General features: G+C 57.5%; 5 protein-coding genes across 5 annotated transcripts in view; 2 read left to right on the top strand and 3 right to left on the bottom strand.

The window, feature by feature from the left end:
• The window catches only part of VPS41 (vacuolar protein sorting 41), a gene marked incomplete at both ends in the record, with an annotated part of 5,312 nt that extends 4,380 nt beyond the window's left edge, over window positions 1-932 (top strand). The window contains 5 exons of the mRNA XM_005827202.1: window positions 350-409; window positions 458-507; window positions 557-581; window positions 653-713; window positions 757-932. Of these exons, the coding sequence (XP_005827259.1) occupies window positions 350-409; window positions 458-507; window positions 557-581; window positions 653-713; window positions 757-932 (372 nt within the window). The remainder of the gene's footprint in view (window positions 1-349; window positions 410-457; window positions 508-556; window positions 582-652; window positions 714-756) is intronic.
• A 680-nt stretch (window positions 933-1,612) lies between these two features.
• GUITHDRAFT_75812 (hypothetical protein) lies at window positions 1,613-13,113 on the top strand (the record flags this gene model as incomplete). The annotated part of the gene is made up of 6 exons (XM_005827203.1): window positions 1,613-5,126; window positions 5,258-7,623; window positions 7,741-8,081; window positions 8,265-8,957; window positions 9,081-11,309; window positions 11,370-13,113. The coding sequence occupies 6 exons, from the start codon at window positions 1,613-1,615 to the stop codon at window positions 13,111-13,113; spliced, it is 10,887 nt and encodes a 3,628-aa protein (XP_005827260.1).
• A 3,607-nt stretch (window positions 13,114-16,720) lies between these two features.
• On the bottom strand, window positions 16,721-18,078 carry GUITHDRAFT_88853 (hypothetical protein; the record flags this gene model as incomplete). The annotated part of the gene is made up of 7 exons (XM_005827204.1): window positions 16,721-16,933; window positions 16,977-17,267; window positions 17,310-17,405; window positions 17,453-17,536; window positions 17,626-17,701; window positions 17,747-17,859; window positions 17,926-18,078. The coding sequence occupies 7 exons, from the start codon at window positions 18,076-18,078 to the stop codon at window positions 16,862-16,864; spliced, it is 885 nt and encodes a 294-aa protein (XP_005827261.1). The 3' UTR covers window positions 16,721-16,861.
• A 1,990-nt stretch (window positions 18,079-20,068) lies between these two features.
• GUITHDRAFT_88856 (hypothetical protein) lies at window positions 20,069-22,518 on the bottom strand (the record flags this gene model as incomplete). The annotated part of the gene is made up of 18 exons (XM_005827205.1): window positions 20,069-20,183; window positions 20,237-20,389; window positions 20,438-20,488; window positions 20,534-20,592; window positions 20,635-20,724; window positions 20,775-20,964; window positions 21,025-21,050; window positions 21,106-21,159; window positions 21,207-21,317; window positions 21,362-21,427; window positions 21,482-21,553; window positions 21,602-21,683; window positions 21,730-21,789; window positions 21,858-21,918; window positions 21,990-22,054; window positions 22,104-22,195; window positions 22,308-22,358; window positions 22,438-22,518. 18 exons carry the CDS (start codon window positions 22,516-22,518, stop codon window positions 20,168-20,170), a joined length of 1,380 nt encoding a protein of 459 aa, XP_005827262.1. The 3' UTR covers window positions 20,069-20,167.
• A 518-nt stretch (window positions 22,519-23,036) lies between these two features.
• On the bottom strand, window positions 23,037-23,828 carry GUITHDRAFT_154217 (hypothetical protein; the record flags this gene model as incomplete). The annotated part of the gene is made up of 2 exons (XM_005827206.1): window positions 23,350-23,828; window positions 23,037-23,299 (listed from the first exon to the last, which is right to left on the bottom strand). Coding segments are annotated over exons 1-2 (535 nt in total), but the record flags the coding sequence as incomplete, so codon positions are not given.
• Window positions 23,829-25,222: the final 1,394 nt, after the last annotated feature.

Here is a 25,222-nt window from a genome sequence, read left to right on the forward strand (position 1 = left end):
CGCCGCCGCCGCCGCCGACCACCACCACCGCCGCAGCAGCAGCAGCAGCAGACGACGACGACGACCTACAACGACCACCACCCCCCTCCTCCTCCTCCTCCTCCTCCTCCTCCTCCTCCTCCTCCTCCTCCTCCTCCTCCTCCTCCTCCTCCTCCTCCTCCTCCTCCTCCTCCTCCTCCTCCTCCTCCTCCTCCTCCTCCTCCTCCTACAGATGTCATTGCGTGAGGGCTGCGAGCGTATCTTACGGTCAGATGTTGTTCTCTTGGAGAGGCGGCTCAACAAGGTGAAGTTTGAGGAGGAGGAGGAGGAGGAGGAAAGTATCATATCGTGCTTTCTAACTTGCTTGCAGGCTCAGAGGAGGGCGACGAGGATCGACGGGAGGGTGAGTATGAGCAGGAGGGAGGAGCGGGTTACAGACTTGGTTGCCTGACATCGCCCTCTCCCTCTGCTGCTGCAGACGCGATGCTGTTTGACAGGAGCGTCGCTGACGGGAGATGCGAGCGGGAGGTGCTCGCTGACGTCTCGTCGCTTGACCTCCTCAGCTCCATGTACGCAGGATCTTGTGGCCATACCCGGACCTGGTCGTCTTTCATGGCGGGAGAGTCTTCCAGGCACGGCTGCTCGCGCGTCGCTTCTGCTGATGCAGCCGCAGGAGGCAGCGCTGATCGATCACTGCTCGGACCCTCTCAACATGCAGGCGCTCATGGGCGCCGGTCCTGCACCCTCGCAGCCTGTGACGTGCTGACCCTCTCGCAGGCAAGAGCGGGAAGCTACAGGAGGGGGCGAGTGGAGGAGGTCAAGCGCCAGGGGTGAAGGGGACGGGGACTGGAGGAGATGGAGCAGCAGCAGCGAGGATTATCTTTCAGAAGGGCTTTCAGATCAAAGACAAGAGTCTGTACAAAGATGGCATGTTGCATGGAAGGGATTGGTGATCTAACTCTTGCGATTCATGAAAGATACAAGAACAAAGACTGCTCCTTCCTCTTTCTCCTCCTCATCCCTCCTCGTTCTTCTCCTCCCTCCCTCCTCGTTCTTCTCCTCCCTCCCTCCTCGTTCTTCTCCTCCCTCCCTCCTCTCTTCTTCCTCCCTCGCGCTCCTTTCCTGTTCCCTCAGCTTCTCCCCTGCCACTGCCACATCCTACCCGCCATGCGGCTGTTGATCCGTTTGCTCACAAGCTTCCCCGACTCTCCTAGCAGTGCCCCCTATTGAAAATTACTTAGAGTCTGACTCGAGAAAATGCTCCGGTAGAGGGCACCCTTGATAGCTACCACCTTTGACAAGGAACTGCCATGGCGCAGGGTCGGGAGGAGGAAGAGGGCAGGAGGGGGGGAGGGGAGGAGGGGAGGAGGGGAGGAGGACGAGGACGATTGAGAAGAGCAGAGGTGCTGATGAGGGAGGGAGGGAGGGGGAGCACATGAGGAGAGGAGAGTAAGGAACGAGAGGCAGAGGGGAGGAAAGACGAGAAGGTTGTAGAGCGGGACGATGGGAATTAACGCCATGAGGAGGAGGAATGGCAGAAGATTGAGTTGAGCAGCGATCGCTGTCATCAGCTAGGATGGAGGATGATTCTCTCAACGGAGTCGAAGAGGAGGAGGACCAAAACAATGACAGCATGCAGCCCCCTGCTCCCCCGCACGACGAGACCGACACGGTTATCGCGGGCTCCTTGCTGTGGTTCCGCGGTCGCGTGCAGTCGATGCTGCGTCTTCGATCGGACAAGGTGGACAACCTCTTCGACAGGGCTCACTCCAAGCGCGTCTTCCTCGACTTCATCCGCGAGCCAGCGAGGCGACGGCTCATGGTATGGCCGGACGTACAAGATGAGCTGAGCGTGGGGTACGAGCTGCCGCCAGGCAACCAGCGCAAGTCCATCTTCTTCCTGAAGCAGCGGAGCTTCCGGGTAGAGGAGGACGGGAGCCTGTCGGGGATCATGATCGGCGACCTGCCTGCGGACGTACTGGAGCATCTTTCAGTGATCTCGCACGAGGTGCTCTATCCCATCCTGGTGGCTGGGCGAGGGAAGGAGTCGGAGTCACTGAGCAAGGAGATTCTCGACGTCTTCCACAAGTTCCTCTCCCAAGTCTTCCTCACCGTCGGGCAGACGCAGGGGAAGACGCTGCTGCCGCTCCCCCCGCGAGACCCGAACCAGAAGGACGTGTCGGAGCAGAGAATCGTCAAGGATAAAGAGAGGGTCCACGTGCTGGAAAGCTGTGTGGTTACCTGGACGCAGCAGATCAGAAATGTGCTCAGGCACGAGCCTCCGACGTTCATCATCCCCGGGGAGAGCACCACAGGCTCCTCCTCCGAGTTCGCCTACTGGAGGAACCGAGCCAAGGACCTGACGTCGATCAACGAGCAGCTGTGCAGCAGCAAGGTGCAGAAGGTGCTGCAGGTGCTGGAGGTCACCAAGAGCACGTACGAGAAGCCCTTCCAGAAGCTCGTCAAGGAGGTGACGCTCGCCAAGCAGGAGGCCTGCAACATCGACCTCCACCTGAAGCCGCTGGAGAAGCTGCTCGCCGAGTATCGAGACACTCCCTTCACAGACATCGGTCGCATGTTCGCGCCCGTCATGCTCGCGCTCTCGCTCATCTACGCGCGTCCGACTCAGTTCGCCAACCCCGTGAGGCTGCAGAGCATCCTGGAGAAGATCTTCAACGACGTGATCTGCGCGGCCCTCAAGTTCGTCAATGGATCTCAAGTCTTCTCGTCCGATCCTGACGAGATGGAGAGTCGGCTCAACGAGACCATCGCCATCTTCGGGCAGCTGAGGCGAACCTACCTCGAGTACAAGGCGCGATCAGAGCAGTCCAAGGTGCCATGGGCCCTGCAGGACGAGCTTGTGTTCAACCTACCCGACCAGTTCGTGGAGCGATGCTACGACATGATCGACCTCGTGCAGATGACCTCGCGGTTCTCAACCCTCAAGTCTGTTCAAGTTGGCGGTGAGATGCGCATCTCGCGATCCATCGACCAGATCACCGCAGAGTTCCACGAGGCGCTCAAGCACGTGCAGGACACGGGGTACGACCTGCTCGACATCTCGGCGAGGAAATACGACGACGATTTCTTCGAGTTCAGGCGGATCATCCGAGACTGCGAGAGGCGGTTGGGCTCGCTGATCGCAGAGAGGATGGAGGAGATTCACACGCTCTCCGCCTCCTTCAGCTTCCTTGCCTGCTTCGAGGGCATGCTCGACCGCAAGATCATCCAGGACAGCCTGGGCGAGCGAGAGCTGAGCTTGCTGCGAGCCTTGCAGGAGGAGGTGGAAAACGTGCAGGAGGCGTTCACTGGGGGCAAGGAGAACCTCCCTTTCTACTACAACATGCCCCCTCACGCCAGCCGCGTCCTCTGGAGTCGCTCCCTCAGCGATCGGCTACGAGGGCCCATGGAGTGTGCAAAACGGATGATAAGGAACGCGATGACGTCAGAGGCAGGGCAGGAGACTCTGAGGAGGTACGATGAGCTACTGGAGGAGCTCAAGGGCTTCGAGGAGGAGGAGATCAGGGCGTGGCTGGAGGGCATCGACTACAAGTTTGGGGAGAAGATGAAGCAGTCGCTGCTGATCCGCGAGATCGGATCGAAGCGACTCAGAGTGAACTTCGACGCAGGTGTCTGGGCCCTGCTGCGGGAGACAAAGTACCTCAGCCTGTGCGAGGTTGAGATCCCCGAGATGATCCGCGGGCTCTTTCAACGAGCTGAAATCTACCAGCAGCACGCGCGGAACCTGGAGATCATCGTGAACGACTACAACGTGCTGCTGTCCTCCATGGCAGAGGTAGAGGCTCCCCTCATGTCGCAGAAGATGGAGCTGGTGGACGAGGCGCTGGAGGAAGGGATCGAGCACCTCAACTGGAGGAACCACTCCATCTCCTCCTTCCTCAAGAAGACCACCTCCTACATCACAGATGCGGCGGCGCTGCTGAAGCTGCTGCAGAAGAACGTGAACAAGGTCTGCAAGCTGCTGCAGGGCTGGTCCAACAGCAGCCTGCACTCGGTGAGGAAGAAGACTCTGGGAGCCGAGGAGTACCTCCAGTTCTACCAGCATGCGCTGGAGAGCCGTTACAACGGATTCCGAGAGGAGAGCCGGCAGATCCATGCGCTCATCGCTGAGATCCACCTGGCACTAGAGTTGAGCAGGGGAGACCCAGGCTGGAAGCACTACGTGACGCACGTGAACCAAGTGATCGTGGAGACGCTGAGAGCTGCAGTGCTCGACTCGCTCGACAGCATCGTCAACATGCTCGACCCCTCCAAGAGGAAGGACTCCCTCCCTCCCATCGTCGAGATCCGGCTGGAGCTCATCGCCCCTGACGTGTTCTTCAACCCGGACATCGGATCCAACATCTCAGGCACAGGACTCGAGGACTTGCTCGAGCGCTGGATCGCCTCCTCTCTCGACGTCACTCACGTCCTGCAGAGGATCGACGGCAGTGACAGCACCTACTACAACGACGTGGTCGTCAGCTCCGAGGTGCAAGGAAGGATGGCGGAGATTCGGAGCCTGGCGGCGGGAGTGTTCAGGTCGCTCAAGGATCTCAAGTCTCGCTTCGAGGAGTTCTCCTCCTTCTGGCTCCAGGAGCCTCTCGACCAGTTCGCCGTCTTCCTCAACGACATCAGGAACTCGAACCTCAGCGCCGAGGAGGAGCTCACCAACTTCGAGGATCAGATCCGCGTGCTCAAGGAGACCGAGGGCAGGATCAAGCTGCTGAGCAACAGAGAGACGCACGTGTGGGTAAGCGTCGACGCGAAGCCGATGAAGCAGGCGCTCTTCACGGTGCTGTCCAAGTGGACCTTCACCTATACCAACCACCTGGTGCAGAAGCTGCTGGTCGAGACCGACGAGATGCAGGGCTTCCTCGCTCGCGCCTCCTCCAAGCTCCGCGCGTTTGCGGAGGAGGTGGACGAGTCGTCGCTGAAGGAGATCATGACGCTGATCAGCGACGTGAGGAGAATGTCGGCCAAGTTCGAGGACCTGCACAGCCCGTGGGTCTCCTCCATCTCCATCCTCAAGAGCTACAACGTCGAGGTGCCGCAGTGGGTGCACGAGCATGTCAGCTCGTCGGGAGCTCAGTGGTCGCAGCTGAAGAAGCTCATGTACCAGTGCCGTACGATGCTGGAAGACAACTGTCTCCGTGAGCAGGCGAGCGAAGCCTCCCCTTGTCCTGCTTGCTTCACCCTCTCCTCTCCTCCTTTCACCTCCTTCTCGCTGATCCGCTGCCTCAGGTCCGGCTCAAGGAGGTCAGCAGCAACTTTGCAGCGCGAGCAAGCTCCTACCGCTTGTGGTTCGAGTCTCATATGCCCTTCACTAACTCCTTCGACAGCGACTTCGCATACAGCATGATCGACGCGCAGCATCGAGGACTCGCTGCTTCCCCCAGACCCGCACGAGATCGCACGGGGAGCGAGGGGGCGGTGACCTTCAGCCTGCCGTCGAGCTCGCACGAGAGAAGCTCGGTGCCGTCACTGGCGCAGATGCTGGAGGAGCTGAAAGAGCTCAACGTGGAGGAGGAGATCTTCGACCTCCCGCTGACCTTCCATGAGGGTCTGCTCGAGTGCAGGGAGGAGGTTGGGATTCTCAAGCACCTCTGGGACCTCGCCTCGCTCCTCCACTTCGCCTTTGCGCACTGGCATGAGATCGCGTGGGTCGGGGTAAACCTGGAGGAGGTGGCGGAGGAGATGAGGGGGGTGTGGCGAGTGATCCGAGAGGTTCCCAAAGAGGTGGGCATGAGCGAGTACAAGCAGGGCGTGTTCCAGCAGTGGCCCCTCTACTCCTACATGAACGAGCGCATGGCAAACGCGTTGCAGGCGGTGGAGCTGATGAAGCAGCTGCAGGCGTCCAACATCCGGCAGAGGCACTGGAAGCAGCTCATCCGGGTGACCGGGTCGAACCTCATCTCGGAGATAGACATCAACCTGCGCGAGATGTTCTCCTTGAACCTCGTCCAGCACGCCCGCGAGGTCGAGGAGCTCGTGCGAGGAGCGGAGAAGGAGAGCGAGATCGAAGCTCAGCTCGCGAAGTTGGAGAAGGAGTGGTCCCAGCTGGAGCTGGCCTTCCAACGCGAGGAAGGAAAAGTCTTCCTCCTCCCCCCCGACAGCGTGCTCTCCCTCCTGCACGAGTCTCTCATCGAGGTTCAGCTCCTCAGCTTCAATGTCTACGTGGTCAGGAACGCCTCCTTCTCCGACCAGGTCGCCACCCTCCAGCACCAGCTCGGCACCACAGAGTCGCTTCTCAACTTGTGGCTGCACGCGCAGCACAGACACTCGACGCTCGAGGCTCTCTTCGCCACCCGCGCGGCCGCCAAGGGATGCGCGGACAAGGCTGCGGACTTCGAGGCGATCGACCAGTCATGGCAGACGATGATGGCGCAGGCAGCCGCCATGCCCAACGTGGTGGAGACATGTACGAGCGAGGAGCGCTTCAAGCAGATCAAAGCCATTCACAGCAAGCTCGAGGAGATCGAAGCGGCGATGAGAGGCTTCCTGGAGCAGGCGCGGGATCAGTTTCCTCGCCTCCACCTGCTCTCAGACGAGCAGCTACTGATGCTGATGAGCTTCGAGGGTCAGCCTAAGGAGACGATGGAGTACCTTCGCTTCCTCTTCCCCGGGGTGCATGAGCTGGGCATCGACTTTCAGGACGGGGGAGAGGCTCAGGTCTTCACGTCGGTGAGGGACAAGAAGGGCGGGAGAGTCAGCCTCACTCCTGTGCGGTGCGATGGGACCATCCTGGATTGGATCAAGGAGCTTGACAGTAAGACGACCGAGTCGATGCGACGCCAACTGTCGGAACTCATGCGGGCGACGCTCGAGTCGAGCGAGTCGCTGGCGAGCGGAGCTCATGTCCAGCTGGCGCTGGTCTGCCTCTCCATCGATAAGAGCGCGAAGATCGACGGGCTGCTGCAGGAGATGCTCACGGCAGCTGGAGAGCAGGTGAGGAGCTTCAAAGACGCTCAGAGGGCAGAGGTGGACGCCTGGACATCCCAGCTGAGGGACAACCAAGTGCACGAGCTGGAGCGCGACCGGCTCTCGATGCTCCTCCTCGCCGCCCTCGACTGGATGCACCTGATGGAGCTGCTCGAGACGATCCCGTCCTGCAACCCCAGCAGCTTCGAGTGGAAGATGCAAGTCCGGTACCGGATGGTGGAGGACTCGTGCGAGGTGCTGGTGGGCGATCGAAGCCTGGGGTATGGATACAGCTTCATCGGACACAACCTGAGCTGTACGCTGAAAACCCCTGCCTCTCGTCCCGCCTTCTACTCTCTCATCCGCAACTTCAGCGAAGGAGCAGCAAGCCTTGTGACAGACGTCAGGCAGGAGAAGCTGCAGACGGTGACGTCCATCGCTCACTCTCTAGGCGTCTTCCTCCTCCTTCACCGAGGAGGAGGGCTGACGACCGACAGAGACTTTTTGCTCAAGGAGCTCATGGGGGTCGCGAGTGCAGGCGGCTGGTACGTCATCACCAACCTTTGGGCTCTGCCCCCCAACGTGCTCGCCATCGTCCAGCAGGCTGCCAGGAGCTTCATCTTCGCCGTCCGAGCCATGAGATCGACGAGCATTGAACCTCAGCTGATCCCCAGCTTGAGCCTGTTCGGGAAGACGATGAGCTCGAGCTCCTACTTCTCTCTCGTTGCTACTGCCAGCGAATCTTCCGCACAGCAGCAGAAGCCCTCCTGGTCCTCAGCCCCCTCCTCACCCTTGCAGCAGCAGCGGCGGCAAGAAATCTGCCTGCCGTCGTTCCGACAGATTTTCCGCCCACTGAACATGCTTCTTCCCGACCTGCTTACCGTCGCCTGTATCTGCCTGATGGAGCAAGGATTCCCCGACGCTGCGAGCTTGGGGAAGCGAGTTCACGACTTCTTCCTCCTCGCCCGCAAGTCGCTGAGCGAGTGTCGGCACTACCAGTGGAACGGGGAGCTGCTGCGAAAGATCATCAGGGTATCCGGGCAGAAGAGGAGAGAGATACTGTCAGAGACGTTGCAGACGACGCGCGAGGGAGAGGCGGAGAAGGAGAAGCAAGACTCCTTGCAGATTCTCGGACAGACAGCGCTCAAGGTCCTCCAGCCGCAGCTGCTCGAGCAGGATAAGTACACCTTTGCGCTGCTTGTCGACCTGCACCTGCTCAGCCCTGAGAAGGCTGACGAAGTGAAGGCGAAGGAGGAGGAGACGGGGGAGCGCGAGGGAGAGGTCTCAGGTATCAGCCCCCCCTCCACCATGGCGGCGAGTTTCAAGGGAACTCTCGACCCCTCTGACGCCTCGCAGCCCGCGAGCGCGTCGGTTGAGCTGAACCTGCAGGCAGCGGCGGGGGAGCTGCAGCTGGAGCTGAGCGAGGACTTCTACAGGCTGTGCGTGCACTTCACCACCTTGTCAGCTCACTTCCCAGCTGTTATCCTCCTCGGCCCTCCTGGCTGCGGCAAGTCCTCCATCGTCCGCACATGCGCAGTGCACAAGAGAATGTCCAAGGTGCCGGTGTCGCTGAGGACGGTGACCTGCAACATGATGGAGGTGCGCGAGCTCTACGGCTTCTTCCCCGACAAGTCCATGCGATGGCAGGACGGCATTCTCTCCTCTGTCCTCCGTGACTTGAGCGCTGCTGCCCTCGCCGACCCCAACTCGCAGCAGTGGCTGCAACTGGACGGAGAACTGCATCCGTCATGGAGCGAGCCCATGGGAGAGGCGCTGGAGGAGGAGGGGGAGGTGGTGTTGCCTTCGCATGAGAGGATCGTCAAGCCCCAGCAGGTCAAAATCCTCTTCGAGGGGACCAGCCTCAAGCATGCAGACCCCAACATGGCGGCGCGATGCGGCATCCTCTACGTGCCCCCGAGCGAGGATGGCTGGACCAACACGACGAGATGCTGGATGAGGGGCATCGACGACACGGAGATCTTGTCTCTCTTAGGAGACCTGCTGGGCGATGCGCATGACGACCTGCTCCCCAGCGCCATCAAGTTTCTCGCACGGGAGTGCACGTTTGCTTCTGCAGCACGAGAGGTAGACGGAGGCTCCGTCAACGCGCTTGCTCAGATGTTCTGCTCCATCCTCAACGGAACAGACCTGATCAAGAAGACGGAGAGCGAAGCTGACAGCCATCGCGGCGGCGTGAAGGGCAACGTCTCCATGCTTGACGCGCTGCCAACCAGGAGCCAAGAGGCTTCCTTCAACGAGAAGAGAGTCGCGTGGCTGGGGAACCTGCTGATCTACTCCATGCTCTGGAGCTTCGGCGGGCTGCTAAACAAGGACTCGAGGTTGAAGTTCAGCTCGTGGACGCGAGGAAAATTGATGGAAATGGAGGGGAACAAGGAGCGCTTGAAAACGCTGATCAGTTTGCCTCCTACCGGCAACTTGTACGACATGTACTATGACGTCGCCGACTCCACCTGGAAGGTCTGGAGCGACTCGCAGCGGGAGCATCACTACCTGACCGGAGGGAACGAGGAGACCAACTCCGAGCTCTTCCTCGTCGCCCTCCCGCAGACCATCGCCATCCAGAGCTGCCTCTCGCTGGTACACAAGGCGGGCCATCCCTTCATGCTGCATGGATCCGTCGGCTCCGGCAAGTCTGCCATCCTCACCGACTTCTTGTCGTGCCTGGACCCGGAGCAGACGATCAGCGCGAAAGTTCCCGTCACGGGCAGCACCCGGCCGCGAGACCTGCAGGCGGCCATGGCGGTGGTGCTGGAGCACAAGAGCGGGAGGCTGTTCGCTCCCAAGGGCACGAAGCGAGTCACCTTGTTCGTGGACGACCTGCACCTGGTGCGCAAGGACGCGAGCGGGATGAAGCGAACGCTGGAGCTGCTGCGGCACATCCTTGACAACGGCAACTGGTTCGACCTGACCCTCTGCGCCGAGTGCATCCTTCAGAACTGCCTCTACGTCGCCGCCATGTCGCCATCGCTGACGTGGGTCGAGGATGGGAGACTGCGCCGTCACTTCGCCTGCCTGCACGTAGAGGAGCCAAGCAAGGAGGCGCTGCAGGCCATCTACAGAAACATCGCTCTCTCCATCTTCCGCGTGCATGACGCTGAGGTACAGCGGATGGCAGAGCCGTTGGCGCACACGTCAGTGAAGCTCTTGATGGACTTGTCGTCTGTCTTCACGGCCTCCAACGATCGCCCTCACTATCTCTTTAACCAGCATGACCTCGCCAAGATCTTCACCGCCCTTCAAGCTCGCTCAGACCTCTGCTCCTCCCCAGTCTCACTCGCGCAGGTCTGGGCGTTCGAGTGTCACTGCGTCTTCATCGGCAGGTTGACCAGCCACGACGATGTGAACATGAGCACGAGGATCATCTCCCGCGCCGTCGAGACCATCGACGAGCATCTGGGGCTGCGAGAATCGCAGACGGAGACGTTGAAGAAGACTTCCTTCCTGTGCGTGCGAGAGCAGGGCAACGGCCTCACTGTGCTCCCCGTCCACGAGCAAGCCGATCTCCAGGCGAAGATCGTTAGCCATCTGAGCGACTCCTTCCCCTCCCTGGGGGTCCCCTGCTCCCGCACCCCCTCGCTCGTCGACTTTCAGAGCATGGCGGCTCTCTACGCAGAGAGCATCGCCAGCATCTCAGTTGCTCTCGGACAGCCCGGGGGGCACGCGCTGCTGCTGGGGCCAAGGGGGAGCGGGAAGACGACCTTGAGCCACGTGACTGCCAGGCTGTGCGGCCTGACCCTCGTCGACCTCTCCTACGACCCTGACAAGGAGGAAGAAGCGAACCTGCGCAGCCGCCTATGCGACCTCTACTGGGACGCAGGAATCAACCGCGTGAGCATGGCGGTGCTCGTGAAGGTCAGAGGCAGGTCGTCGCACCGCATGCTGTCCTACGTGAGCGACATGCTCAACGCTGACGGGTACGCGCACATGATCTCCTTGTTTCCTGACTCGCGGCGGAACGAAATCTTCGCGTCCTTGAGAGGAGAAGTGCGTAAGCAAGGCCTGGTTGACACCCCAGAGAACTGCTGGACTATGCTCAAGTCGATGGTCAACGCGAACCTGCACGTGATACTGAGGGTGTCGGTGAGCGAGAGCTCGTCGCTCCTCCAGGTCTTGTCCTCCTTCCCCGCCCTGGTCTCCCGGATGTCCGTCCACTGGGTCGGGAACTTCGTCTCGGACAACCTGCAGGCCTTCGCAAAGCACTACCTGAGGAGCGTGTGGGAGGGCGAGGAGGACGAGGAGCTGACGGTGCAGGCGGCCCGACACATGTCGCTCGTCCATCACGCGGCCAGCGAAGCAGCGCGGCACGACCACGAGAGACACTCGCTAGCGCTGCATCCTGCCTTGTCTCCCTCCCTTCACAAGGATCGTTCGCAGCTCGCCTCCTCGCAGTCGGTCGCTCCCTTCACCTGGTACAACCTTGCCTTCGTTAGGATCTACCAGGAACGCAGTCGCTCTCTCCGTGACAAGTGCGACATGGCCGGCCGCGCCAAAGTGAAGCTTGAGAGTGCACTGGCTCGGCTCAACGACCTGGAGACCATCATCGAGGACCAGAAGCAGGTGGTGGAGCAGAAAAAGATCGTCGCCAACCGCCTCCTCGCGCAAGTTGGTCAGGAAACGGCGCTGCTGGACGAGCAGCGAGCGGTGCTGGTGGAGGACGAGAAGAAGCAGGGAGCGCTGAGCGAGGTGCTGTCGGAGCTGCAGGCCAACCTCAAGGAGCGAGTCGATCTCGCGGCTCCGCTGCTGGAGAAGGCTGAGTCAGGACTGAACCGGCTGGACTTTTCCAACTTGTCGGAGCTGCGAAGCATCACCAGCCCTTCAGAGAGCTTGCTGGCTGTCTCCCGCTCCCTCGCCATCCTCCTGACGCAGCGAGGAAAGTCTCTGCCGGAGGTGGAGATGCTGGTGTGGAAGGAGGTCAAGAAGATGTTCTCGAAGGTCGACTCCTTCCTCAACCTCCTGACTCGCTTCAACGTGAAGGACGCCAACGCTGACGCAGTGCGGGTGGTGGAGGAGGAGTATCTGGTGCTTGCAGTGTTTGCCGAGGACGTGAAGGATCCCCCGGTGGTTTCAGGGCTCAAGACGTGGGTGACCAACATCATCGCCATGTTCCACATCTACGAGGAGATCAAGCCCAAGCAGCACGAGCTCAACATCCGCAGCAAGGAGTGGGAGCTGATGGCCGCCAAGGTCGCCGACCTCTCGACGCGCGTCAAGACGTTGGAGTCGCGGCTGACGGAGCTCATGGCCAACTTCCAAGACGCCACCGAAGAGAAGAACGCCGCAATCAAGACGCTCGAGGACCTGGCGGCAAGCTGTGAGATAGCTGGAAGACTCGCCAAGGCTGTGACGAGCAGCGACGTCAACCCGATCGAGGAGGCCAAGGAGAAGTACGACAGGCAGCTGCAGTGCCTGCTGGGGGACTCGCTTGTCGTCGCGGCGATGGTGGCGTATGCGGGAAGGCTGGACGTGATGGGACGGCGCTTCTTTCTTGAGGAGAGCGTGGAAGCAGATCTGAGAGCTCAGAAGCTCCCCCTCTCCGAGGGCTCTGAGCTCAAGCTGCAGGCCCTCGTGCGCACAGCGACGATCGCCAAGTGGCACGTGGAGGGGCTGCCAACGAGCCGCTTCCTTCTCGAGTCTGCCATCATTGCGCTCTACTCGCCTGCTTGGCCCCTCCTGCTCGATCCCGAGGGTGTTGGTCTCCGGTGGACCATCTCGCTCCATCGGGAGGAGAGCCAGAAGCGAGGAGGAGAGGCTGAGTGCGTGGTGAGGAAGGACGATGACGTGGAGCTGGTCAGGACGATGAGACTCTGCGTCAGCACTGGCAAGACTCTCGTGGTGCATGGGACGCTGAGGCGACTGAGCGGCGACTTGTGCTCCCTCCTGCATAGGAAGCTGTACATGCTCAAACGAGTTGCGGTCGTCGACCTCGCAGGCGAGCCTACGGTCGTGCACCCTGAGTTTCGGCTTGTCTTGGTAGCGGCGTGCGATCGAGATCGTTTTGAGGAGGAGCTGGAGTCGGCGACGACGCAGATCAAGTTCTCGAGCAGCTTCTCAGGCATCGTCCGAGAGAGGATCCTTGAGATGGTGATCCGGCTTGAAATCCTCGAGAGCTCTGCCAACTGGCTGGGCCTGCTGAGTCGTCGCCACAAGATGTTGCAGGTAGGACGTCATACCTGTGTGTGTGCAAGAGGCTGACGCGATGGCAGGAGAAGCAGGAGCTTGAGATCTCCATCCTCCGCATCCTGGGGGACAAGGAGGGTCAAGTGCTGTCAGACGAGCGTGCGAAAACCGTCGGAGATGACTTGGGTAAGATGTTCCAAGTGAACTCACAGCTCCACGAGACGATCTCTGAGAACAGGCGAGAACCTTCCTCTTCAATTTCTCACCATCAACATGACGCTCCTCCCTCCCTCCAACCCTCCATTCGCCCCCTCCTTATGATCCTTATCCTCATCCTGTCGAATCAAACATAATGACCTGACTAGTCAGTTTGCAGGGCAATCAATGCTTTCAAGCATTCTTATCGCAAAGTTGCGATGGCAGGAAGTTTGCTCATCAAGACAGCGATGCAGCTTCAGTCGATGGATGCGACCTACGTCACTTCAGCTGAGTTCCTACTGAGCATGATGGAGGACGAGATCAAGCGAGGGTCGGAGAACTTTGAGCAGGTCGAGATAGAGACTCTCTTCGACGAGACGTGGAACGAGCTTCCTGATCACGGTTAAGCCACCGCACGTGAGAGAGGAGGGCTGAGGATGCTGCAGGTGTGCGGAGAGAGTTTGAAGCGAGCGAGTTGTTCCTTTACCAAGACAAGGAGGGCGGGGAGACGAGGAGCGGAGAGACGGAGATGACGCAGACGATGAGGTCCGGCGAGGTCAGCTTCCAGGATTCCGGCCAAGAGGAGCAGAGGAGCAGCGAGGGGGACGAGCTCGGGGAGGATGCTCCCGCTGAGCTCCTCGAGTTCCCGGGCTTCGTTGGCATCCCCGACATCGAGCTGAGGGTGGAGGCTCTGAGCCGAGCCGTGTGGCGTAGCATCGCCCGGTCGTGCGGGATGGGGATGAGGGCGGAGGACGTGCAGCTGTTGAGCTTGTTGGCTGCCATTCATCTTCACCTGCAGACCCTGACTGACAGGGGGGCGCGAGCGGCTGACCTTGAGCTCCTCGACGCCTTCTGTCACTTCCAGACCAAGTTGCACAGCTCCAACGCTCTGAACGCGACGATAACGAAGATGGAGGAGGAGGAGTTTCCGACGTGGATGTCCGAGAGGAGCAAGCACAGCATGAGGCAGCTGGCTGCGCTGAAGAGGAAGGGACTTGTCTTCCAGGAGGTCCTCCACTCCTTGCAAGACTTCAAGCCGCTCATGCAGCCCCGTGACCCCTCGACCCTCCTCCTTCCCGACCGATGGCAGAAGCAGCTCAACCCCATGGAGCGATGGATCCTCCTCCTAGCCTTCCGCCCAGATGCGACCAGGGCAGCATGCGCCCGCTTCTCCCGCGAGATTCTGTGGGGGGCAGAGGAGACTGTTCACCCCAGCAACGACCTGACCGTGCTGGACGGAGCTTTCTCCTCCTCGCGGCCCCTGGTCGTCCTCCTCTCGTCCCCAGAGATGTTCGACACAGCTTACAACCAGCTCCTCCGCAAGTGGCCGCTCCTGGAGCTTCTCTCGATGAGCAGCATGCAGGAGAGGGAGGGAGTGATGGCGATCGAGACTGCGAGGAGGAGCGGACGACCTGTCATGGTGGAGAATGTCCAGCTGCTCACCAACTGGGAGACTCTCGTCTTTGAGTCTGCGGCCTTTCCGACGTCAGAGAGGCGGGGGGAGGAGGGGGGGGCTGATGGGTTCCGCCTCATCCTTCTCTTCTCGCTGGACTTTGTGAGGGAGAGTCTCCAAGGTCCGACACTGCAGCTCGAGGCCCCGCAAGCGCTTCCTCTGAGACATGGCCTCCTCAACCTCCTCCGTCGCAGCCCCCGACTTCTGTTTGCTCCTCCTACCTCGGTCAAGCGCAACTTCATCGAGAGCATCCGCTTGGCGGCTTTGCGTCAGTCAGAAGGGGAGGAGGAGAGGGCGACGGTGGGAGGAGAGAACGAGGCTGAGCGGAAGATTCTCGCCGCCAAGATTGTCTTCTCTCTCGCCATCCTCCACAACGTCTGCCGAGCGAGGAGCGCGCGCTCCTGGAGCTGCTTTCACCCTTTTGCTTCTCTTGCCACGCAGGACTTCGGCCTTGTCCTCTCAACTTCCCTCCAGCTCATGCAGAGCAAGCGAGTGCTTCACTCGAGCTTGTGGCGAGAGCTTCGCTTCCTCGTCCTCGAGGTTCACTACACTCCTTTCCTCTCCGATGCCTGGCAACGACACGCTCTGGAGCTGCTTGTCGGTTTGACTTGTCCCTGGAACGCGTTTGAGGGAGCGTCCAAGGACTCGGCGATGGGGTTCCTGGAGGGAACGACGATGGACGTGGAGGCGGCGAGGGAGGAGGTGACAGACTTCGAGACGATCGCGTCCTTTGCGACGAGACCTCAGCAGCTGCGGATGGAGGAGGTGATGGTTGAGCTGGAAGCCTCATGGGCAGTAGCAGAGGAGATGCCAGCAGATCTCGCTGGGGGGATCAAGTTGGGGGACATGGAAGACGAGCTGCTACAGGAGGTGCAGAAGGGAGTGGGGGACCTGATCTTCAGAAGGAAGAAGCGAGAGATCAATCGACAAGACAGAGCCAAGATGACGCTCGACGAGCTGCAGGAGCGACTGCCTGTGCTGCTTCCCCTCCCTCAGGGTGCCATCGAGAGCGATCTCTTCTTCCAGTTCTTCGCTAGAGAGCACGCGGCTCTCACCTCCCTCCTCTTACAGATCGCGAGGACCAACAACTTGCTGGAGTTGGCGCTAGACAGGCAGGGCCAATTCGAGGAGTCGACGGACACGGTCATCGACAGCTTCTGCCATGATCGCATCCCCTCCGAGTGGCTCTCCCGCTCCTACCCAACCTGCCGGCCCCTCGGCTCGTGGTATAGCGATCTTATCCTCCGATGCGAGATGATGGACGACTACAGCAGAAAGGTCCTTCTCCATCAGCACCACCACCACCTCCTCCTCCTCCTCTTCCTTCCCCTCTTTTTGCATTCCTCAACCTTCTATCCCACTTGTCTGCTCGCTCTGAGTGTCAGAAGCAGAAGCAGCTTCCTCCAGTGGTCTGGCTGGGAGGTTTCTTCTTCCCGCAAGGCTTCGTTGCTGCCGTCATGCTCCACCTCGCCACCAGCCTCAGCATTCCACTCCCTCAGCTGGAGCTCAGGACAGAGGTGAGAAGAGTGGCGGTTACTGACCGTTGCTCACTTTGCAGCAGGTCCTCAGAGGCTCTTTCGAAGATTTCCAGCAGCAGGCCGCGGAGCAGCAGCAGCAGCAGCAGCAGCAGCAGCAGCAGCAGCAGCAGCAGCAGCAGCAGCAAGGCATCGTCATCTACGGCCTCCACTTGCTTGGCGGGCAGTTCGATGCGGAGGTAGTCACATGCTGCTTGAACTTCAACTGACGAGTGATAGGAGGGCAAGCTGACGCACGTCACCTCGCCGACTCACTCTCTTGAGCTTCCTCCTATCCGCCTCTCTCCCGCTCCTTCCAACAGCACAGCAAGTCATGTCTGCATCTTCAAGCCGCTCGACCCTGCAACCGGCAGCTCCTCCGTATCCCTCCCAGTCTATCACACAACGCAGCGAGCTGGGCATGTGATAACGATGGAGTTGGAGGCGAAGGAGGGGAGGGAAGCATGGTATCTCAGCAGCGCCGCCCTGGTTCTCGACAGCTGGCAGTAGAGCTCAGCAAGTTGAGCATCCTTGTATATACAAACTAGTTGACCTCGCGATCCTCCTGCCCCACTCTCCTTCTCTTCTACTTCCCCCTCATTCACACCGGCTACCCCAGCAGGAGCACTGAAGAAAGATCCCATGACAGAGAAGGACGTCAGACTATCGCCCAGAGCGCGTAGGGGCGAATCTTGGCGTGAGACCCTCCAGGCTTCTCGAACGTGAGCACCTTCGCCTTGTCAGCTCTCACCTCCCCGAGCCCGCACCGTCACCTTAGAGAGATGCGCACACTGGTGGGTGCGGAGGACGAAGCCGGCCTCCTGGTAGATCTTGACCTGGAACCCTGCTGAGAAGGCAGCCAGCAAGCTGCAGGCAGGAGGCGCAAGGAGGAGCAGAGGTACCAGGTCAGTGTTCTCGAAGTAGCTCATGTAGTAGGGCTCGTGGTAGTTGGCAGGGAAGCGCTTGCCGATGTGGTCTCGTTCAGGAATGTCTCCCTTCTGAAAGGAGTCGGTGATGACGGCGATGCCTCCCGGCTCGAGCACGCGGAACATCTCCGAGGCCACCTGGGGAGCGTCAGGGAGGGGAGAAGCAAGTGAGCGTCTGACCTCCTTCCTCACAGGGAAGGGAATCTCGTGAAACAAATAAGTGCACGTCACTATGTCAAATTCCTCGTCATCAAACGGTAAATCTTCTGCTTTTGCCTGCGCAACCATAACGCAACAACCTCGTTGTTGCTTCCTCGCGCTACCTGCACAAACTTGGGGAACGAGATCTCCCGCCCTGTGACCGATCGCGTGTACTCTGCGAAGTACTGCATGTTCTCTTCCGCTACCTGCTCAAAGTCAGCAAGTCTGTCGCTGCGATTCGCTTCTAATCTCCTCCCTTATCTCCTCTCCCTCCCTCCCTCCCTCCCTCCCTCACCTGAAGGTAATAAGGTGACAGATCAGAAGCAACGGACTCGATCGTTGGCCAGTTGTCTTTGATGAAGGTGTGCAACCTGTCATTCACTTCACCCTCCCTCCATCGTCACCTGCCCTCACACCTGCCAGTCCCACACGCCACCTCCAACAGCTTCATTTCATGCTCCTCCTTGATGCCTTTCAGAAGCGAGATGTGCTCACTGACAGACACAAAGCTCTGCCGCTGCATGGCGTCCTGACCAATTTGTGAGGACAGGTAGCTCAAGAAATGCAACGGAGGGGCAGAGTAGAGATAGGCTACCTGCGAGCCGGAGAAGAGAGATTCAGTTGTATATTCATACGTCCTCGCACTCTTCGTCGACAACCAACCATCGGTTTGCCAGTGGAAGTTCTGCAGGTAATAATCGGGATACTGACTGAGGTCTCCGAGAAGGTATCTACCCACAGACCACATCACGTCAGTGTCAGGGGGGCGAAAATGACTGGACATTCATACAGATATGAAATCTATGCGGGAATCAATAAAATGCACATGAAAGCAATTCCACTCAATGGAGATGACATGATTTGAAATGGACACAGAGGTGAACCAACACACTTTGATCTAGACTCACCGATCGTTGAACAAGTCTTCGTCTTCCCGCAGCGGGTCGTTGACGATCACAACCCCGCCAAGGGCCTGAGCCTCTCGCAGAAGCACTTGTCTCCTGACCTCTCGCTTGCCTCCTTCGCCCTTGGCTCGCCTGGGTCAAAGTCATCTTGCAACCACTGGCGGGTCAAGAACCGCAAGGCGGCACATCCAACACACCTCGAGCCCATGAGGATGGCTTCGTTCAAGGTGTCGAGAAATTTTTGCCGAACGTAGACAGGGTTAAACTGTCGGTGCCTCAAGCTCGCGTCGTAAGGGTAGCGATAGATGCCGTAGACTATATTCATGCAGTCCCTCCGATAAAGCTCGAAGATACTGCCAAACAATCTTCCAACCTGCAGAAGAGGCAGCCGTCAGGTGCTACGTCACACCTAACGCATCACTCACTCTTTCCGCTGACGGGATCTTGGTTGCCGACTTGAACTCTCCGCTGCTCTTCTTCTCGCCGCTCATAGCAATGCGCTTTAGAGCAGCAGCAAGCTCTCTACGATAGTTTTTGCCATAGACCCAGGGCCTCCAGTCAGGCTCAACCTTCATCTGCAGCAGGGCTGCCAGCACGTTGGATAGGAAGAAGAAGAGCGTGCGGCCGGTGTGATAGATCCAGTAGTTGCGCTGTTGCGGATCCTTGAGGGCGCGAGCTACAGACGGTTCATCGAGTAAGTTGAAAAGCTCGTTGAGGCTGAGAGGAATCCTCATGGGAATCCAGCGATCTCTCGGGTGGCCCTGCAGGTATAAGGTTTGTTGAGGTTTCGCATGTCGCCAAGACTGCCTCCATTGCTCTCTCTCGTCTTCTGATTCAGGCGTTTCGAACTCATGAAACCGAGATCTAATGGCGGGAGTCACTCTTGACCCTCCGCTCTTGTTTTTGTCATTCTCGTGTAGCAGGGTGGAGGCATCATGAACTATAACAGGTGCGCTGCTGCGTTCTTGACTGCTCAGGAACACAGCATGCTGGCTGTCTGAGCCATCAGCTTCTACATCACCTTCACGCGACTGTTGTGCAAGATCCAGCGCATTCTGTTCCGAAGCAAAGATCAGAGTTGCGCTTCTCCGTCGAGCAGTCCCTCTAACGCATCGGCTGAGGAGGAACTGCTGAGCTCTTTGTCGGTTGAATCGACTACAATCTGACGAATGAGGACAACTCAACGGCGACATTGCAAAACGTGAGAAAGCATCCAGCGAAACGCATTTGACAGCAAGCAAGAGCGCGGTCAGCAAGAGATTCATACGTGTTGGGCGCGAATGAACTCACAGGGCCTCATTGAACATCTCCAACTCCCCACTGCGCAATGCCTGCCGGTCATTTCAGACATGTGTTCATTTGTTTCACCACATTGCTCAGATCTTTTGCCTCTCCTCTTTCCGTAGTAGTAGTACTAGTACTCCCCCAGCTCCCCCTGAACACTTCCCCTGCTCCTGCTCCTGATCCCCCACCTTCCAATGCTCCTGCTCCTGCTCCCTCGGTCCCCTCGGTCCTGCTCCTGCTATCAATTGTAATCAAACTGCTTCTCCTGCTCCCTGCCCTCCCTCCTCTCCCTGCCCTCCCTGCCCTCCCTGCCCTCCCTGCCCTCCCTGCCCTCCCTGCCCTCCCTGCTCTCCGTCTTGTTCTCTCTGCTCCTCCTGCTCCTCCTGTTGCCAACGAACCCCTGCATTTGCGAGTTGCTTTGCCCAAACTCAAAAGCCTCTACCCTACCCCTCTTGATAAAGTTGACTACCCCTCGTTTTGTATAAATCGACCCCACCTTCCTACTACCCCCACCCCCTCCATTCCCCATTGGTCTCAGGGAGCTGCTTTGGATGTCTGTCTACATTTTACAACTGAAAAAAGAAAGAAAGAAAGAAAAAGAAAGAAAGAAAAAAAGCTGCTCTCCGATTGAATTTCAGCCTCATCTCTTTAAGATTCCGATGATCTAGTAGTAACCAAGTCACTCCCCCTCTCCCTCAGCTCTTCTCTGACGCTCACCTGGAACGACCGAAGTACTCCGTGCTGTTTCCGCTCCCATACATGGCCGCGGCGATCGCCTGCAGAGGTCCTCCTCCTGTGCCTGGGGCTGGGTAGCCTCCGATTGGGATGCTTGCGTCGTCAGAGGACAAAGAGTCCCTCCGCTGCTTCCTGCTGCGCTCTTCAGAGGTGACTATGGTAACATAGAGCTTCCCCGCTTACCGTTGGGGCTTCGCTGCCTTGCCTTGCAGATTCTGCTGCTGCTCAATGTTCCTGGGCAAGACATCAGAGCCTTTTCATCACTGCAGGAGGGGAGACAAGGAAAGAGTCGGCTGCGAATGTCGACGCCCCTTGTTCTTGAGCAACCTTGCCTTGATCTGCAAGCAAGTGAGATCACACAGACAACCTCTCTACGCCACCTTTAATCTCCTCGCCATCTCGTTGAATTGTTTCTCATCCATAATGCGCCATTGGACCGTATCCTGCTCTGACTTTTTCTCTGGATGCTCCTGCTCTTCACGATCAAACGCGATAAAAGATCAACTCAATCTTGTCTTGCCTTCGTGGTCTCGGTCTGGGCAGCCTCATGCTGGTCTGACTTAGACGAAGCCGCGTTGATCAGCTTGATGCTCGATTCCTTTGACGGCGAGATGCTTGAAGATTGACTCATCTTGAGTTCCTCCCCGTCAATGTTGGTGAGATCTAGCTCTTCGACTCCTTCGTGCTTGGGTTGCACAACTTTCATAAACCTTGAAACATTTCAAGTCAAGACCGATGCACGAACCAGAGACTCGGATCGCAAGGCATACTTGTGCTTCAAAAGAGCATCAACATCCTGTAACACCAGACCCAAAAAGTTAAGTGCGCCTAAGGTTTTCGCAACAACTTACCGGACGATCAGCAGGATTCCGTCGACAGCAAAGCAGCAAGAAGTCTTTCGCCTCCTGAAATTCCAGTAAGAGGATCATTGTGGAAACGAACTTCAGATTGCCTCTGACAAGGTCTTCTCATCGAAAGGAGGGTGCTCGTCTGTCGAAGTAATTCTGATAAGCACTGCGTAATGATTGTCCAGCTCGTTGTACGGAGGTTTCCCACTTGCCATCTACAAGACAGTCATCACCTCACACGCACCAAGCGTGGGATCACCTGCAATACAGTACAGCCGATGCTCCAGATGTCTGACTTCTTGCTGTATCTCTGCTCCTTGATCACCTACGTCCAGCAACCTCGTCATACGTCACTGAGATCCGCACGAAACCTCTCAACCTCGGGGGGCATAAAGACAGGAGTTCCTCTGAGGCTCAAGGAGGCCGCATTGTTGTCGCCAGCATTCACCGACTAGAGAGATGAAATGAGCATCGCTTCACTCTGACGTATCAACACAACATTGAGGTATCTTGAACTTCCAAAATCAGCAAGTTTGCAAACTCCGCGATTGTCAACCAAGATATTCTGTCCTTTGATATCCCTATGAACAGTCAAACACAATTCTTATCCGTTCAAGCAGCACCCACCTATGTATGATTCCCCTGCTATGTAGATACTGCAAACCAGCAAGCACTTCCCTTGTGTACCTGCACGTGCACGTCCACGGAGTCAAGAAAATGAAATTCAAGAAGTACAATTTCTATCTGCTTCTCACTTTCTCACAACAGTGTCAACAAGTGGGCCAAATCTGGACACCAAATCTGCTACGGACCCACCTAAGCACATTATTGCATCAAATAAATGATTTCAGTTCAACGCGTCAAGCTTTAGGCAAAATATTGATCACCAGGCATGTGCTCTAAAAAAATAGATAACTCATTGTTGACACTGTTTCGTTCAGTTCCAAGATATCTGTTCAATATGTTATGAGGCAGATCGGAAGATTTGACTTATCCTATACTTGACGATGTTGACATGGTCCAGCGTTGCAAGAAGTGCTATCTCTCTTTCCAGCTGTGAAGGTACAAGTTTCAAAACCAAGATGCTGAAGAACTTTGTCCAATAAGACAATCTACCTGTACTACTTCTTCGCTTCTTTCCTTGCTTACGAATACGACCTAAAAATTTTGAATTCCAAGCCAACAATTGAGTATTGCTATTTCACCTGCTTTACTACGAAGAGCTCTCCAGAATCAAGGTTCATGCCCAAGTAAACCTTCACATGTTGCATGAGATACTCAATGACATACAAATGGAAAAGATTAAGAATAACATCTATGGCTAGCAAGCCATACCCTTCCAAACGAACCAAACCCGATCAAATTCCCACGTTGCCAACGGACAATCGATCCTGATTCATGATCAAGAGAGGACATGATCGCAGTGGATATCCTACCAATCTGTCGAATTTTGCCCTCCGGCAATTCTTCAAGTTCTTCCAAGAGCATTTCTACAGACAGCATTCAAAACCATAGATAGCTTTGATTCTGATTCTGCTGCAGAATTGAAACCGTCATTTTTCACCTGGTTCATCTTCTACGAATGGAACGACTTCATCATGCATTCCATGTTGATCATCCGCTTCGTCATCTTCACTCCTTGGTCCAGCTTCCTTCCCTCTGGTCATTTCAACCGGCTGTTGTTTCGATTTCGGCTGCAACAAAGAAAGAAAAATTCACCATATGCACTACTTCGAATTTACACAACCGGCTCAAGCAACACACGTTTTTCATGTGTCTCCAGTGTACCGATACTTTTGACACTGTCTGATTTTTCAAGTTCCTGGACAAGAAAGGAATCAAAAACCATCTCGAGCGCTCTCGGAGACAATACCTTTGAAATCTCCTCTTTGTACCCTGGTGACATCTTTCGAATACTTTCAGCTGTTTCTCGCCTCAAGCTCTTTAGGATTTCATTTCTCGTCCGATAGGTCTCTTGCCGTAGCGGTGATGACGTCTTGCTCTTGCCCGATGCACTCTCTTTGTCAGGGTCTAGCTTTGCTGCTGAGTCCTCCTTGTAAACATTGATTTGATTGTGTGAACGGGCAACATTCTGCTGTAAACGAGAAGAATGCTGATGGGCCATACGGGGTCCAATAGCCTCTAAACTGCGCGATCTATCAGGCTTGTCAGCCCTTTCATCATAATATCTTCTTTCCTGCAACGCACCGATCACTCAAGCGAGACTACGGACAAACAACTTTATACCAACGGGTTGTGAGTGGACCATTGTCCAGGCTTCATCATCTTCGCATTGGTCGGAGAGTTTTTAGGAGTTGCAGCAGCTGAAGCCAAGTGATGGCGGTGGGAGAGGTCATGCCCGTCGACTGACAACCTCGAGCTGTGCCGGTTGCTCAAGTTCTTCTCCGAGTGCGCTCGAGCTACTGGATGCCGAGAATGAGACTTCAAGCGTACTTCCAGCTCATGGTCTTTCCAGTCGCTCCTTTCCTTCCAACCTGAGCCTCCGAGAGCACTGGGGAACCCGCCCATCTTGTCTCTGACCTCGAGGAGGAAGCTGAGGGCTGATGAGAGGTGAGAATGATTAGCGTGCCTTCATCGCAGAGCTGTCAAGAGGATTCTCAATGAGCTCTTTTCATGTTCCCCTAATATCTCGTTTCCTCTCATGACGCTTTTCCTCTGCTCATGCCGCCGTCGCCTCCTCCTCCTCTGCCCATTTCGGCTCTGGCTGCATCCATGTCGCGCCTTTGGTTGAATCGAACCAACTCAGTTGGTTCAATCAAAACAAACCGCTTCCACGACCAGCGAAGTGTCGCTGAAGGGGTGGGGGTACTTTTGTCCACCCCTCCGTTACCTAGCGATCAAGGGGTTTTGAAGGGGTACTCTATGAATGAGGACGCCAATAGGAATAAAAAACACATTTGGAGGGTGGGAATGTGGTAGAGAACAGGAACGAGAGGGTGGGGTGATCTAACGGTCTCTACTGGGGTAGGGTAGGTATAATAAGTCACTGAGTACCGCACAATCAGGGCCCATACAGTCACTCATATCTCCGGGGCAATAAAGGGGGTAGGGTACTTGACCCCACCACCCCTGAGTCTTACAAGAGCGAACACTGACTTGAGCAAAAGCTGGAGGCTTGAAAGTTATCAATCAGTACCCCTTGATTTCCAGTATGAAGGAGGGGTGGTAGAGGAAACACATATCCCGTGGTCCTCCAATCGGGGCCGTATTGAATCGGTTTAAACCACAACATCTGTCCGATTCAATTCATTCCACTCGGAGCCTCGGAGCAGCCTGTGCCACGGTGCCGAGTTCCCGGGCCCGGGCCCGGCGGCCGGCCGCCGCCGCAGCGCCGCCAGGCCCCCGGCCCGCCACCAGCCTGAGGCCGCCGCCCGGCAGGGCGTGGCCTGAGGCAGCCCGCCCGGCTGCGGCGTCACGGTCCGACACACACAGTTCCTGCAGTGCTTTCTTCTGCCAGGCTTGGCGCCGCGGTACGGTACTCAGGCTGCATCCCGGCGAGTCCTGCCACCGACACTGCCTCTCCGGGCCGAGTCCGGGTATCTAACGGACATCATTCGCAAGTTCCTGGCATGCATGATGGACCGTACTATCCAGACTGCTGAGCCTCCTGATTCCCGGTCAGTCCTACAGGCCCTGTCCGGGCCTCCTCAGTCCTGAGTCAATGTACTTAAGTTCGGGCGTCTGTCAAGGCGATCGTTCCCTCCAGCGTACTCTTCTGCCACAGCATCCACCTGACAACGTCGTCATTGTTGGGCCACTCGAGGATGCCGTTATTTAGGGCTTGAAGCACTTCTCGAGCCAGAGGACAGCTCCTCCTCGGACCGTTTGTCGAGTCGCCCGAGGAGGAGTCTTCGCCGGAGGTCTCCGACTCCGATGGGGGAAACTCTTCGAGTGGCGCCGACGACCGGCGCGGAGCTGGCAAGGCGTCTCCGTCCCTCACTGTGACGTCGGGTGCCTCCGGAGAGCTCGACACCACTGGGGTGCTTGCTGCTGGCCCGAGCTCGCCTGCTTCCTCCCCGGCATCGGTCGGGTCCCGCCGGTCCTTGGGATACAATGGATTTACTGGCAGAAGGTAAAAAGTGCCTCAAGCAAAACAAAG

The sequence above is a fragment of the Guillardia theta genome (assembly GCF_000315625.1).
Source record: "Guillardia theta CCMP2712 unplaced genomic scaffold GUITHscaffold_69, whole genome shotgun sequence".
In the NCBI taxonomy this organism is placed as follows: Eukaryota; class Cryptophyceae; order Pyrenomonadales; family Geminigeraceae; genus Guillardia; species Guillardia theta.